The following is a 15,194-nucleotide window of genomic DNA, read 5'->3' on the forward strand; positions in this document are numbered from 1 at the left end:
TAACTGGTTTGCCCTAGGTCACATAGCAAATACGTGGTGGAGTGGGATTAGAACCCGGGTCCTCCGACTTCCTTTCCATACTCTTTCTACACTGCTCCAGTTCCAGATAAAATAAAATTTCAGATAAAATAAATTGGAGGTTGGAGAAAATAACAGAAAACAGTGATATATATGTGTATAAATGCAACCCAGACTAGGATGAATCAGAAGTACCGTCTTTGCCATCCCTACCTGGATGAGTTTGGGAGATTTTTTTTTGTTTTCTCTCAAATTGAGCCTTTAAATGTAAATTCTGCTTTCCAATTTTAGCTCTCCAGCATAAACTGTTTTTGCTTGGTCCGTATGCATAGAGCTTTATGGGAAGACCAATCTTCCATGATCAAGAGTGTTGCAACTCAGAAACTTTAGGTATCAGATGAAATATAATGAAGAAATATTGATTTTTGTAGTTTGGCTTGAGACTTCTCTTGGCCGTCTACATCTACCATAAAAATGCACAAAATGTTGTGCAACAAATAGGGTGTGGGGCCGTCCTTGAGAAAATTGAAAGGCACAGCAGCCAAGCTAATATTAGTCTTTGCCTTCCCACGTGGGGAAGATCCTGGCCCAGAGTAGGGATTATTGGAGAGGCTCTGGTCGGGGAGATATAAAGCACACTTCGGTAAAGGCGTGTTTGTGCCGGATGGACCACCTAGAAAGCAGATAAAGCCCGCCAGGGGAGATCGCTGCTGACTCCAGTCGGGGTGAAGCATTCCTACAATGTAGCATCAAGTGCCTCGGTGTGTCCACTGACACGAATCCGAGCGGAGATGCTCGTGCCACTCAAAATGGGCTGTTTCTCTAAATTGCAGAAAACGCCCCCCGTGGTCCCTTCCCTGGTCCGTTCTTCGAAGCCCCGCCCGGACTTGGAACGGCTCACAGGCCTCAAGTTCTGTTGAGGCTTCACACCGTCTGTCCTGTTGCCCTCATCCCCTCCCCGAGGTGAGGACAGGAGTGGGTGCGGCGGCTGTGGATAGGGGGCTTCAGGGCAGGGGCTAGTGTGTTCTGGGTGGGCATGGTGTGTTTGCGTGTGCCTCTCTGTTCCAGCAGTCCAGGGAGGGGGTTACACGGGTTACACCATATGTTCCCTCTCCATCCTCCTGCCAGGAAAGTGAGAGCCTTCCTCAGTTCTGGTTGCCTTTTTCTTTTTACAAAAAAAGGATATTTAAGCAGTTAATATGTGGCAGGCACAGTGCTAAATGCTGGCTTAGATACAAGCTAAACAAGTTGGACACAGTCCGTGACCCACACAGTCTTTACGGTCTTAATCCCCCATTTTACAGATGAGGGAACCGAGGCACAGGGAAGTTGAGTGACTTGTCCAAGGTCACACAGCAGGCGGAGCTGGGGTGAGACTCGAGATCCTTCCCACTCTCAGGCCCATGCTGTCTCCAGCAGGACTTCCTGCTTTGTGTTTCGTTTTTCCTTCCTGGAGCCCTCCAGGCTGGCAGTCTTGCATTTAAGGTTTGGGATGATAAGGAAGGGCCGAAGGGTTCAAGAAATCCATCAGTAGTATTAATCTCACGCTTACTATGTGTGGAACATGGTAGTAAGCTCTCGGGAGGGCACAAAATTAGCAGACAGTATCTTGCCCGAAATGAGGTGACAGTGTAGAAAGAGACACTTTGTCACTAGTCCTCTCCAGGGGAGAGTCCCCCCCCCCCCCAAACCCCGCACCACACCCCTCCCGAGAGTCATTTTCTTACTGCTCCAAACCAGATCACGATCAGAAAGTAAATCCTCAGGAGACAGTAGTGGGGGGTTGGCTAGTATTAGCGGAATTACAGGGGGCCAACCAAGAACAGATTGGGAAAGACCAAGGGAGAGGCTCTTGTATATCAAGGGAGAAGAAAGTAACACTCTTTCCCCCAGCTCTCAGATATCTGATTCAGTTCCGCCCCTGTTCCTCCGGGGTCGGAGATGGAAGGGATGGGGTGTGGTTACTGATTTATGGAAAGACCTTGTTTCTGCCCTGTTTGTTATTTCCAACCCGAGAGATCAGCGATGCTTTGTCAGATATTCTGAAATGAATCTTTAGTCCGGGAGGAGAGGGGAGGTGGTGCTTGGCGAGGCTTGAGGTTCGTCACGGCATTCCATTGGTCAACTCGGTTGAATAAGGCAAGTCCATGGTAGGGAAAGACCTTGGTATCTTTTTCTTTTAAAAAAAAAACATTTTTGTTAAACATTTACTGTGTGTCAAGCACTGTTCTAAGCGCTGGGGTAGTGACAAGTTGTATTAGGTAGGACACATTACCAGTTCCATGTGGGACACTCAGTCTGAGTAGGCAGAAGTAGGATTTAATCCCCATTTTACAGTTGAGGAAATTTAGGCGCCGAAAAGTTAAGTGATTTGCCCATGGTCACCCCGCAGGCATTTGGCAGAGCTAGAATTAGAATCCAGGTCCTCTGACTCCCAGACCCATGCTCATTTCACTAGCCCGCACTGCTTCTCCTGGAAGGAATTTGCTTTCCTTAGCCTCCGAACTGGAGGATCCGGAGCATCATTTCCTTGAGTGTGCCAAGGTGGCACTGGCCTCTTGCACATGCTTCATAGTGCCTGGGACTCTGTGTTGGAGCCCAGTTAAGCCAAACAAGTTCCTTCACGGGCTGATGATAATTGGCCCAGTACCTGGCCCCGTAATAATGCTGTTGGTATTTGTTAAGCGCTTACTATGTGCAGAGCTCTAAGTGCTGGGGTAGATACAGGGTATCCCACGTGAGGCTCACAGTCTTAATCCCCATTTTACAGATGAGGTAACCGAGGCATAGAGAAGTGAAGTGACTTGCCCACAGTCACACAGCTGACAAGTGGCAGAGCCGGGATTCGAACCTGTGACCTCTGACTCCCAAGACCGCGCTCTTTCCACTGAGCCACGCTGCTTCTCTGCTTCCCATCCTCAGGCAGGAGTGTTCAGTGAAAGCTGGGCACAGAGGAAGTGAGGAATCTGGGTTCCATTAACAGCGACGTACCTCATTTGTCGTGGGGCCTTGGGTCTGGCTCTCCCTCCCCAAATCTGCCTCAGTGTCCCTGTCCGAATAAAGGAAAGAGCACCGGCCTCAAGCCAGAGTTGCTTTTGCAATGATGTTGTTTCATCCGCCTTAGGAGCGTCATCCAGAGTAAACATGTCTGAAGACCAGAGCGGAGGCCCCAGCCCCAGAGAGCCCCTCGGGCGGTGCTATGAAGCGCAGCGGGACTTGGAGCACGCCATCAGCGGAGTCCTCCTGGCCGAGCATCACCTCAAGGACAACCTGAGAGAGGTGAGCACGGAGAAGCCGCCCTCCCTCCCCTCCCCGTTCCCCCCCGAAACCCGGCCTCTTCTTATCGGTGTTGCAGAAGCCTTTCGATTTTTGGCAAAACAGGGAAAATTAAATCCAAGTCCTGGCCTCATTCAAGCGGGTCACATTGCAATCTCAGGACAGTGCACATAGCGTGGTACGAGGATATTCCAGGGCTTGTCAGATGGGGGATCTTCCATTTAAACCCCTCGGAGACTTGCTGTTAGAATAACTGGTATTTAAGTGCTTACTGTGTGTCAGGTGCTGTACTAAGCGCTGGGGTGGAAACAAGGCGGATCGGGTTGGACACGGTCCCTGTCTCACATAGGGCTCTTAGTCTTCATCCTCATTTTACAGATGATGTAACTGAAGCGCAGAGAAGTGAAGTGACTTGCCCAGGGTCACATAGCAGACATGTGGCGGAGCTGGGATTAGAACTCAGGTCTTTACAGGCCCTTGCTCTATCCACAAGGCCACGCTGCCTCTGTTAGGGGCTTAGTGTAGTAGCTGGGACTCTGAAGGTGACTGCTGTTTTCCTGGGGGGAGCGTGAAGGGCGGGTGGGAATGGAGAGGCAGAGCAGGAACTTGACAGAGGCAACAGTACCAAGGATTTTAGTTAAAACCCCAAATAACTAATGAGGAACTTAATTATTAGCAAAATTGCTAAGTGATTTAGTGCCTGTGTGAATGGAAGAGTACTCGGTTGTTTCAGCCTTTCCGGCAGGGTGAAATTTTCTTATTCACAAGAGGCAGCGTGGTTTAGCGGAAAGTGTCAGATGACTTGGGCTCTGGCCCCAGCTCTGGTCTGTTATATGTGAGGCAGGTCACTCACTTAAACTTGGTGGCTTCAGTTTCCTCAACTGTAAGTGGGGTTGATCTCTGTTTCTCAGTAGTTCTTGGGAGTCCCGGGAGGACAAAATGATCGTTGATGTGAAAACTCTTGGAAAAATAATGAAAGCGTTATCAATGAATGATAATAATAATGTTGGTATTTAAGTGCTTACTATGTGCAGAGCACTGTTCTAAGCGCTGGGGGAGATACAGGGTAATCAGGTTGTCCCACGTGAGGCTCACAGTCTTAATCCCCCTTTTCCAGATGAGGTAACTGAGGCACAGAGAAGTGAAGTGACTTGCCCACAGTCACATAGCTGACAAGTGGCAGAGCCGGGATTTATTGAAGCTTACTATGTGCAGAGCACGGTACTTGCAGAGCTTGGGAGGGTACAAGACAAAAGAATTAGTGGACACATTCCCTTTCCATAACAAGTTTCCATTCCAGAGGGACTGTACTATGTGCAGAGCTTGGGAGGGTACAAGACAAAAGAATTAGTGGACACATTCCCTTTCCATAACAAGTTTCCATTCCAGAGGGACTTGAAGGTGGAATTATGTGATATTTTTCATGAAACAGTGGTTGAAACTGCTCCCTGTGTATTCACAGGACCGGAGTGTAACGTCTTTAGGAGATAATGGTGTGGGCCAATGCGTTCCTCTTTGGGGGTTCTGTCATTCATAGTATTTATTGATTGAGTGCTTACCATGTGCAGAACACTCTACTAAGTGCTTGGAATGGACAATTGGGCAACAAATGAGACAATCCCTGCCCAGTGACGGGCTAACGGTCTAATCGGGGGAGACAGATGGACAAAAACAAGACAACATAATCACGATAAATAGAATCAAGGGGCTGTACACTTCATTAACAAATAGGGTAATAAAAATATATACAAATGAACACAGTGAGGGGAGGGGAAGGGAGAGGGGGTGGTGAGGGGGTATGGGGAGAGGTGGAGCACGGGGTGTCTCCATTTACTTTGAAACACGAATACTTTGGGGTTTGGGGCGAGGAGTGATGAAAGAAGACTCGTGGTGTGATTTCTTAGTGGCAAACTCAGCTCCTTTTGCCGACCGCTGTAGTATTGGGGCACAGTGCGGTTACAGCTAAACGGCCACCATTTACACGGTGTCCTGGAGTCCCCAAGGTCTGACAACCTTGGTGCCTCTCAGGTTAAAGCTCAGATCCACAGCTGCATAAGCCGTCACTTGGAGTGCCTGCGCAGCCGCGAAGTCTGGCTGAATGAACAGGTCGACCTCATCTATCAGCTCAAAGAAGAAACACTTCAACAACAAGTCCAGCAACTCTCCTGGGTAAGGTGGTCCCGTCTCTCTAACCACGTTGACCTCTGCTGCGTGGTTCCAAAACGCAACCCTTGCCCTCCGCGGACATGTGCCCCTGTGGCGGGGGGTGGTCGCCTTCCACTCATTCATTCATTCAATAGTATTTATTGAGCATTTACTATGTGCAGAGCACTGTACTAAACGCTTGGAATATACAAATCGGTAACAGATAGAGACAGTCCCTGCCCTTTGATGGGTTTACAGTCTAATCGGGGGGGATGGACAGACAAGAACAATGGCAATTAATAGAATCAAGGGGAAGAGCATCTCATTAAAACAATAGCAAATAAATAGAATCAAGGTGATGTACATCTCATTAACAAAATAAATAGGGTAATGAAAATATATACAGTTGAGTGGACGAGTACAGTGCTGAGGGGATGGGACGGGAGATGGGGAGGAGCAGAAGGAAAGGGGGGTGAAGAGGGTTAAGCTGTGGAGAGGTGAAGTGGGGGGTAGAGGGAGCAGAGGGAAAAGGGGGGAGCTCAGTCTGGGAAGGCCTCTTGGAGGAGGTGAGCTTTAAGTAGGGTTTTGAAGAGAGGAAGAGAATTAATTTGGCAGAGGTGAGGTGGGAGGGCATTCTAGGACAGCAGGAGGACGTGGCCCAGGTGTAGACGGGATAGGCGAGAATGGGGGACGGTGAGGAGGTGGGCGGCAGAGGAGCAGAGCGTGCGGGGTGGGCAGTAGAAAGAGAGAAGGGAGGAGAGGTAGGAAGGGGCAAGGTGATGGAGAGCCTTGAAGCCTAGAGTGAGGAGTTTCTGTTTTGTGCGGAGGTCGATAGGCAACCACTGGAGGTGTTTAAGAAGGGGAGTGACATGCCCAGAGCATTTCTGCAGGAAGATGATCTGGACAGCAGAGTGAAGAATAGACTGGAGTGGGGAGAGAGAGGAGGATGGCCGGGACATTTTCCCAAGTCGTGAAGGGAGTTAAAAGTGATTTCTTCTCTCTCCTTTCAGCTGTTGGGCCAGTTCAACTGCCTGATTCACCAGCTGGAATACACCCGCAATAAGGATCTGGCCAACCAGGTCTCCGTTTGCCTGGAGAGGTAAAAACCCAGCGCCTGTTCGGTCAGTGGCATTGTGCGTGCAGAGCCCTGCGCTGAATGCTGGGGAGAGTACACTACAGTAAGAAAAAGTCCCTGCCCTCAGGGAACGTGGAATCTTGAGAAGCAGCATGGTCCAGTAGGTAGAGCCCGGCCCTGGGAGTCAGAAGCACCTGGATTCTAATTCTGGCTCCACTTGTCTGCTGTGTGACGTTGGGCGAGTCCCTTCACTTCTCAGTGCCCGATACCTCGTCTGTAAAATCACTGTCGTATTTTATTGTGCGCTGTCCATTCATTGTTGTATTTACTGAGTTGCTTTCTGTGGGCAAAGCACTGTATTTGTGTCAGACACAAATAAACAGATAGACACATTCCCTGCCCACAATGAGATCACTGTACTAAGTGCTTGGGAGAGTCCAGTACAACAGAATTAGCGGACACGTTCCCTGTACTTTGAACCCCGTGTGGAACATGGACTATGTTGAAACTGATTGGCTCCTATCTACCCCAGGGCTTAGAACAGTGCCTGGCACATGGTAAGATGGTAAGTGATTATCAAGTACTGTTAAAAGAAAACAAGTAACAAAAAGCTAATTTAACTGCTTTTTAGCTATACAGTCTTTATCTCTTTCACCGGTGAAATGGAACTGGTTTTTCTTATTCTACCTGTGGCTTGTGTAAATCTAAATTTAGTTCAGTGTCTTTCACTGAAGTACAATCTCAGAAAGTCATGGGTTCTAATTCCAGCTCCACCACTCATCTGCTCAGTGACCTTGGACAAGTCACTTAACATCTCTGTGCCTGTTACCTCGGTCTTTTTTTTTTTTTTTTAAAAAAAAAGGGATGAAGATTGTGAGCCCAGTGTGGGACAGGGATTCTGTCCAACTTGATTAACTTACATCTATCTACCCCAGCACTTAGAACGGTGCTGGGCACATTGTAAACACTTAAGTTTTATTATTGTTAAATTATGTTATTAAGTTGTTATACTGGCCCAGATTCTAGCTGGGAATGAATGAGAGTAATTCAGCTCAACATCACCATGCTAGGTCCTGGGTAGATTGTACTAGTCAAATGGGTTTTAAAGAGAAGGATAAATCAATTTCTCATCCGTCTTTTGGGGCTTAAGGTCAAACGACGGGGGCAAATCTAATGAACACCTCTCAAAAATGTTCTTCCAGGCTGGGCAGTTTGACCCTCAAGCCAGAAGATTCAGCCATTCTCCTGTTCGAGGCGGACACGACCTCTCTGCGTCAGGCCATCACGTCTTTTGGGGCTCTGAAGACCACGGTGAGCCTGTGCAGCTGGGGTGGCTGGGTCAGATTCTCCTCGACACACTTAGCTCCTTTGGTGGCCTCACTTAGAGCATAAAGGCTTCGGGGATGATTTATCAGACATCCTCATGTCATTCGCAAACTGGGTAGTGATTGCAATTTCTCTGAAGCCCTGGCCCTTAAAGCCGTTATGGTTCAATTTGGGGTTTGTCGCTGATGAAGACCACACCGATCAATCGATGAGTGCTTACTGTGTGCAAAGCACTGTACTAAGCACTTGGGAGAGTACAATACAGCAGATTCAATAGTCACGTTCCCTGCCTCAATTTTTTTTTCAGGCCGGAGGGGGAGACAGACAACACCAATTAGTAATTTATAGCATGTAATTTAAAGATGTGTACCTACGTGCTGTGGTATTGGGTGGGGTGAATAGCAACTGCCCAGAAGTCCCAGATCCTTTGTCATCGTCGTCGTCGTCCGGCGCCATTTGGTTACGTGGACTTGGAAGAGTGAAATCAGTGGTAGTTTCAGCCCTCCGTCCAGACAGGGACCAGTGGAGGTTAACTGTAGTGGCCGTCTTCCTGCTTGACTTTGTCACAATTTCCAAGTTGGCAAAAATTTGGTGGGAGAGTGAAATTCATTTGTTTTATGTTTTTTATCCCCCCCCCCCCAAAGCAAATTCCTGAACCTAAAATGATCCATGCTGCAGCAGCACCTCTTGGGCCCATTGTTCCACAGATGTGCGCGGCCAGACCGGAGCAGGTAAGCTGTAAAACTACTCTCCCGTATATGAGGTGATGCGTGAGCTTGTGTAAACTTAATCATTTTGAGGACACAATTCAGGGTAATCGGGCAAGGATAGGGAATCCGACCTTGATTCAGGAACCGGTTGTATCTAAGTCTGTGGACTGCCTGTATCAGGATCGACGGAGCCCCTCCCCAACCCACTTAGCTGTGTACGGAGCACTGTAAAGGGAAACATTGTGAGAAGGTAGAAGATGGAATACCGGCCGAGGAGCTCACAGTGGACCTAAATAGTGGAATAGACCCAAAGAGCGAAGGGGCAGATAGTCTTTCCGAGCAATACCTGTAAGTCTCGCTTGTATTTATCGAGCATCTACCTTGTGCAGACCAATTTCATTAAGGGCCTGGAAGAGGACAGTAGAGTTTAAAAAAAAACAAAACAGTTCCTTCCCTCAAGGAGCTTACAGATTTGCAGGGAAGACTGATGCAGTAATATTCAGATAGGCGAATAGGAAAAATGGCAATGTAGATGAACAAGCGTTTAACCAGTTGGGTATGGAAATTGAAGGGTACACCGTGCTTTGGGCAGGTTTAAGAGGGTGGTTGGTGCCGACGTGCTGAGTAGGTAGTTGGGGTGATAAAGCCTCGGGGAGCAGAAATATTAATCGGGGAAGGTGCATCTGAGGGCGTGTGATTTTTGGAAGAGCTTTGAAGATGAGGGCTGTCGGGGAGGGAGTTCCAGGCAGGAGGAGGGAAGGGTGTGAGCAAGGGGTTGGAGGCCGGGAGAGATGAGAACGGGCTACCGGTTAGCTGGGGTGTAGTGGGAGAGGAGACCAAGGAGGATAGAAGTAATGGAGTGCCCTAAAGCCAGTAGTCTGAACTGAAGAGGAGTGGATCGACACTGAAGGTTTTTTGGAGCAGGAAGATGTGTGCTCAGTGATGTTTTCAAAAAATAAAATAAAAAAAATCTGGAGAGCAGAGCAGGATGACCCTCTCCCGAGGCTGCTTGGTGCCTGAGACTTGCTTGCAAGAGGGAAGTGGCGACGTGGCGGGCCGTTAGTGTGGCATCTGAGCGGCTTTGAAGCGAGGTCGGCAAGGGTCCTCTGCCCGGGTGGAGCCTGGAGTGGTTGGTTCGATTTTCAGGTTCTGTCTTCCGCGCCCCTGGCCCCCCTGCTTAACGATTGGCTCCTCGGTGGCCGCCCCGCTCCCGCTCACCAGGCTCCGGGCTTGCCCAGCTCTGACCTCCGGGACTGGCTCAGCAAGAAGCAAGGCGTGGTGAGCAACCAGGTACTCTCCTCCCCTCCGGCCTGCTGAGGTGGGGGCCCTGGGGCGGAGCAGCTTGGTGGATGTGGATGGGGTAATGGGAGTGAAGAGGCTGTTGGCCCCGGAGGAGCTAGCAGCCTTGAGCTGAATAACCTTAAGGTAGATTCATTCATTTATTCAGCTGTATTTAATGAGCACTTACTTTGCACCAAGCACTGTACTAAGCGCTTGGCAGAGTACAACAACGAGTAGACTGTGGTCTGTGCCCATAATGAAGCAGCGTGGCTCAGTGGAAAGAGCACGGGCTTGGGAGTCAGAGGTCGTGGGTTCTAATCCCGGCCCCTCCGCTTCTCTGCTGTGTGACCTTGGGCAAGTCACTTCACTTCTCTGTGCCTGTTACCTCATCTGTAAAAATGGGGATTTAAAAAAAAAAAGTTAGCCCCACATGGGACAATCTGATTACACTGTATCTACCCCAGCAGTTAGAACAGTGCTCTGCACATAGTAAGCGCTTACAAATACCATAATTATTATTAATAATGACCTCACAGCCTAGAGAATGATTAAGTTCATTTGGATCATTGTTTCTGGCCACCAGGTTGCTCGAGTTTCCAGAAGTGGGGCAACCATTGGATATATAAAATCCAATATTTTTTTTAAAACGGTACTCGTTAAGCACCGAATGTGTGCCGGACATAATCTGCTGGGATCCAGTTCCCATCCCATGCGGGGCTCACGGTCCCAAGTCAATAGATCGGTCAGTTGTATTGAGTACTTACTGTGCGCAGAGCACTGTACTAAGTGCTTGGGAGAGTACAATACCAGGTGGAGGGAGGAGATTTAACCGGCACTTTTACAGGTGAGGGATCCGAGGCCCAGAGAAGTTGCAAATTGCCCAAGGTCACACATCAGGTGGCGGGGGCAGAATTAGAACCCAGATCCTCTGGCTCCCAAGCCTGTGCTCCTCCCACCAGGCCAAACGGCTTCCCGGGGTGGAACATATCACTTAATTCTCCCGTATATTCTCTCCCAAGCGCTTAATACAGCGCTCTGCGCATAAAGTGCTCAGTAAATACCACGGATCGAATGTGTGATGGCCGTCGGCATCAGGTGTCTCTGTCAATGTTGAGCTCCCGTTTGTGTGTGTGTGTGTGTGTGTGTGTGTGTGTGTGTGTGTGTCTTTGAACAGGGCCCCGGTACCTCCAAAACTTGCAGTTTCAACATCGGCAATATCTGGGGCAACCTGAAGGGCTTGGAAAACTGGCTGCACAAGAGTCAGCAGCGAGACCTCGCCGAGAAAGCCGGTCCCCCGAGGCGCCACAGCTGCGCTTCTACCACCGGCTCCTCCTCCGTCGAGACGGAGCACGTGGAAGCCCCGGAGCCGGAGCGGGACGAAGCGGACCTCTCCGACTGGCTGGCGACCCCCCGGGAGGTGGAGGACGGCGGCCGTGAAGCCGCCGAGAACCCCGGACCCCTCTTCTCGCCTTTCCACGACGTCTTCAGCGTCGGCGACTGGCTCCTCAAGCCCGACTCCTGCACCAACTGCCGCGGCAGCCGGCCCAGAGCCGTCGAGATCGAAAACCTGGGGGTTTTGAAGTGCCTGAGCGAACACCTGGAGGGGAAGAAGCCCGGCCCGACCCCCGGCCCGTCCGCCGAGGCCTGGCTGCTCCAGCAACCCCAGGCCCCCCTTAAGGTGGAGGAGGTATGCAGAGCTAACGAGACCTGCGGGAGCTTTTCCGAGTGCGTGTGTGAGGAGAAATGCGAGAAGGAGGCCCTGGATAAGTGGCTCCTGAGGAAGAAGGGGAAGGATAAAAACGGCGTGGCCCGGGACCCGGCCGGGAGCCCGCGGGGCGCCCCGGAGAAGCCGGACCCCGCTGCCGACCGGTGGCTCCGCCCCTCCGGGCAGCAGGCGGAGGAGCAGAGGCCCGGGGCCTCCAAGTCCCCCGCTCCCTCTTGGATTCCCGAGACCTTCTGGGACGCCCCCTTGTCCTACTGGCTCGTCAAGCCCAGAGGTCCCGGGGCAGTCTCCCGGGAGGCCGCCGTCGGGGAAGAGAAAGCGAGCTGGGAGACGGCCTCCTCGGCCAAGGGAACGGCCCCCGGCTCTCTGGCGTCCTGGCGACTGCCGGCCGAGGACACGGGCGGAACCGACCGGTCCTCCGCGGACGCCAAGTGGATCCTCAGCAAGAAGACCCAGGTGGGTGAAGGCTTGACCGTCCGATCCCTCACTGGTGCCGGGAATCTGGGCCCCCCCCCAGTGCCTTTGGATTTCTAACCAACGTGAGCTAGGGGCCCGTGAAGAGTAGATTAACGGAGAGGACAAAATTAAGAGTGAAAAGAGCAGTGGCAAACTCGCCCACCACCGTGTTCTCCCTCTAGCTGTCTTTTGGCCATTTTTGGTCGCTGGCAACTTGGCCAAAGTAGGTGAGGACAGAATGAACCCGTCCTGCCCCCCTTGGAACTCGGTGGGCAGCTCTGGTGGAGTGGGAGTCTGGCTAATACTTAGAAATCCTTGGATTATCTGTAAATTTCAGTCGTCTCCACCAGCATAGGATGAGAATGGCTCCTCTGAATGCTGCAAACTCAGAACCCGTAGTAGTCGTCAGGCCCTGCCCAGACGAATGCACGTTAAAGTCTTTTCTCCTTCACAGGAACTGTTGGAACAAACGTTTCCTCCGGCAGTTTGCGATCTCTTTGCCTGTATGCAACTCAAAGCTGACAAGGAAAAGTGGTTGTACCGAACCCCTCTCCAGGTAGGTCTCCCCTACGCGATGCCGGGGGGTGACGCGGATCAGCCCGCTCGGGTCTGACCCAAGGGACCGGTTACACGGAGCGACCAGAGAAACGCCGTCAGGGAACTGGGGGACGTTCTTCCGCTAGCACCTACTCTGGTGCTACGTGAGCGGAGGATGGATTTCACTCGCCCAACAGCCCCTTTCAAGTGCCAGACTGTAAACTCGTTGTGGGTAGGGGACGTGTCCAACTCTGTGGTATCGTACTCCCCCGAGCACCTAGTACACCCTCTGCACACAGTAAGCGCCCAGTAAGTAACCATCGACGGCCTAATAGCATTGGGACCGAGGCTGGCTAGGGGGCACAGGATATCGGGCGGAAGGTGAAGCGAAAGCGGGTCCCGAGAGCAGGTGCTGGGACATTGAAGCAGCGGGGCTCAGTGGAAAGAGCCCGGGCTTGGGAGGCAGAGCTCATGGATTCGAATCCCGCCTCTACCGCTTGTCAGCTGTGTGACTGTGGGCAAGTCACTTCACTTCTCGGTGCCTCTGTTCCCTCATCTGTAAAATGGGGATTAAGACTGTGAGCCTCACATGGGGCAACCTGATGACCCTGTATCTACCCCAGCGCTTAGAACAGTGCTCTGCACATAGTAAGCGCTTAAGTCCAACATTATTATTATTATCTAACGGGCCATCTTTTGCTTCTAGATGTGAAGCGGAGGACACAGCTAGAGTCAAGCTACCTTCCTGCTGCCCGCCGCACATCCGTGATCGGAGGGACTGCGGCCCACCTGCTGCCGTGTCATTGTTTCTGGCTCTGACTAGTCTTTGTTTTCCTTTGCCTTTCCAAACCTGGAACCACCAAAAAGAGACGCATCAGTTCCGTGTTACCGAATTAGTTCCTTGCTGCCCAACTGTGTCAGAGAGAAGAGCTCAGTGGTTCAAGTGATGCTGAGATGAAGATGAAGGAACAGAAGCGTCCCGGTAGCCTTTGCAGGAAAAAGTCTTTTTACGGCCTTTAGCTTGTGGGGTTATTGGGGTCCTGGCAAGCATCTTAAAGCACAATGCAGTTTCACGGTGAAATATCTCAAGTCGAAACCTGCTTTCTCTTTCGAAGTATTTGCAACTCTCGTGGCTCTCCTGCTTTATCTCGCCCCAAGTTCCTTCCAGAGAGGTCAGCCATAATGCTCTCTTAATTGGGCGGACCGTTGGCCATATATCACGCCGGGGTTTGGTTTGGTTCCCGTGGGTGCGCGGCCGACCGTGGCAGATTATTAGGTCCAGTGTACTGAAGGTGCACCCTGGGTGTGGGAAACTTCGGAACGCGTGGCTTTTCACCTCCCTTCCTTCATCCTGCGCCCCGTTCCAGACTACTTCCCTTCTTCTCAAAGGTAGTTCAGCCGAATGCACATTTTGCCCTCATTTGCTATCAGGATTTTGGAGCCATCAGATGAGCCCCTCATCCCTGGCTTTGGTTCGGGCAAGGAGCCCAGCGCGGTCGTCCACGGGCTGAGCGCCGACTGAACGTTTTAAGACTAGAAAGGGCTCGCTGAGGATTTCAGTCCTTGCTTAATTAAGTGAACTAGGTTCGCTTTTTATCCAGTTGGAGTCACTGAAGCTAAAGAAGCTGTCTTTTGACATCCGTTACAATAACAGAGAGATCTATATTTAGTACTTGAACTACTAAAAGAGATGATGGGTGCATTCTGTGGGTCAGGAATCCGTATACTGCCGCACCGGTCCTGACCTTTTCAGCTGGGGACAACTTACTGTTTCCACTGCAGTCATGAGCATATGCATACCTCTTAAATATAATTATTATTTAAGCCTTTTGTGACATTTTATGAAATAGGTTGTTGAGCGAGTGTGCCTTAGGTTCTTTTAATCTTATGAGTTGAGTGAATCTCCCCCATTTTAACGAAGCTGTTCCCTAATTTCTCTTCAATTAACTGTGAGACTCTGAAACCTTAAAGCTACTCAAGAGCTAAAGCCTTTTCTCCTTCTGTGGAGTTGGATTCTGGGAATCTTGGACGTAGCCAAGTTTGCCCGAAAACTCGATTGGGTGAAAGCTGAAGGGATGGGAGCTGAGGAGGCAGGGAGCTCTCACCCGTGGTGCTGGGAGGTGCGCGCACACTCCGTAAGGGCTTTTAAAGTAGCGGACCACTTTCTATTCCCCTTAACATTTGAATGGAAGAACAGCCCGAAACCGATCGGATAGGATGCTTCTCGACGACCCCCCCCCCCCCCCCCCCCCCGGGGTCCGTACTGTCGTCCAAGTCAGAGCCTGCCCCCAAGTCTTCCTACTTGGGTCAAATCTAATGTGTGGTAGAATCTCTTCATTTCAGCATCCCTTTAGGCTATTAGAAATTGTCTAGCATTTGTCTACTCTATGTAACTTAACCCAGTGTTATCTTCTTGTTGACTTTTAATACGCTAATTAGCCTGTAAAGCATTGTTTGCGGTAATGCATTTTATACGACTGCTGACTTCCCCATTAAACACAGCAGCCACAGACCTCTGGTGTGTTATCTGTGACGGTTACTGGCTTTATCGGGACAAGAAAGGGGGCTAGTACTTAACTCGCCGGGGCTCGGAGCAGAAGAACGCATCCTGGCCGAACTGCCTAGTGCCAATTTTTCATGTTCTTTC

General features: G+C 50.7%; 1 protein-coding gene across 2 annotated transcripts in view; it reads left to right on the forward strand.

The window, feature by feature from the left end:
- Window positions 1-15,059, forward strand: part of NCOA4 (nuclear receptor coactivator 4) — a 29,799-nt gene extending 14,740 nt beyond the window's left edge. Inside the window, exons 1-10 of one of the 2 annotated variants that reach the window (XM_029061168.2) lie at window positions 868-981; window positions 3,143-3,297; window positions 5,323-5,463; window positions 6,450-6,538; window positions 7,717-7,825; window positions 8,485-8,571; window positions 9,697-9,840; window positions 11,006-12,010; window positions 12,465-12,566; window positions 13,254-15,059. In XM_029061168.2, the coding sequence (XP_028917001.1) occupies window positions 3,163-3,297; window positions 5,323-5,463; window positions 6,450-6,538; window positions 7,717-7,825; window positions 8,485-8,571; window positions 9,697-9,840; window positions 11,006-12,010; window positions 12,465-12,566; window positions 13,254-13,259 (1,818 nt within the window). In that variant the 5' untranslated portion in view covers window positions 868-981; window positions 3,143-3,162 and the 3' untranslated portion in view covers window positions 13,260-15,059. Of the gene's footprint in view, window positions 1-867; window positions 982-3,142; window positions 3,298-5,322; window positions 5,464-6,449; window positions 6,539-7,716; window positions 7,826-8,484; window positions 8,572-9,696; window positions 9,841-11,005; window positions 12,011-12,464; window positions 12,567-13,253 lie in introns of those variants that run through there. The other variant, XM_029061169.1, reaches the window with a different exon arrangement.
- The last annotated feature ends 135 nt before the right edge of the window (window positions 15,060-15,194 follow it).

Source organism: Ornithorhynchus anatinus, chromosome 3 (genome assembly GCF_004115215.2).
Source record: "Ornithorhynchus anatinus isolate Pmale09 chromosome 3, mOrnAna1.pri.v4, whole genome shotgun sequence".
NCBI lineage: Eukaryota > Metazoa > Chordata > Mammalia > Monotremata > Ornithorhynchidae > Ornithorhynchus > Ornithorhynchus anatinus.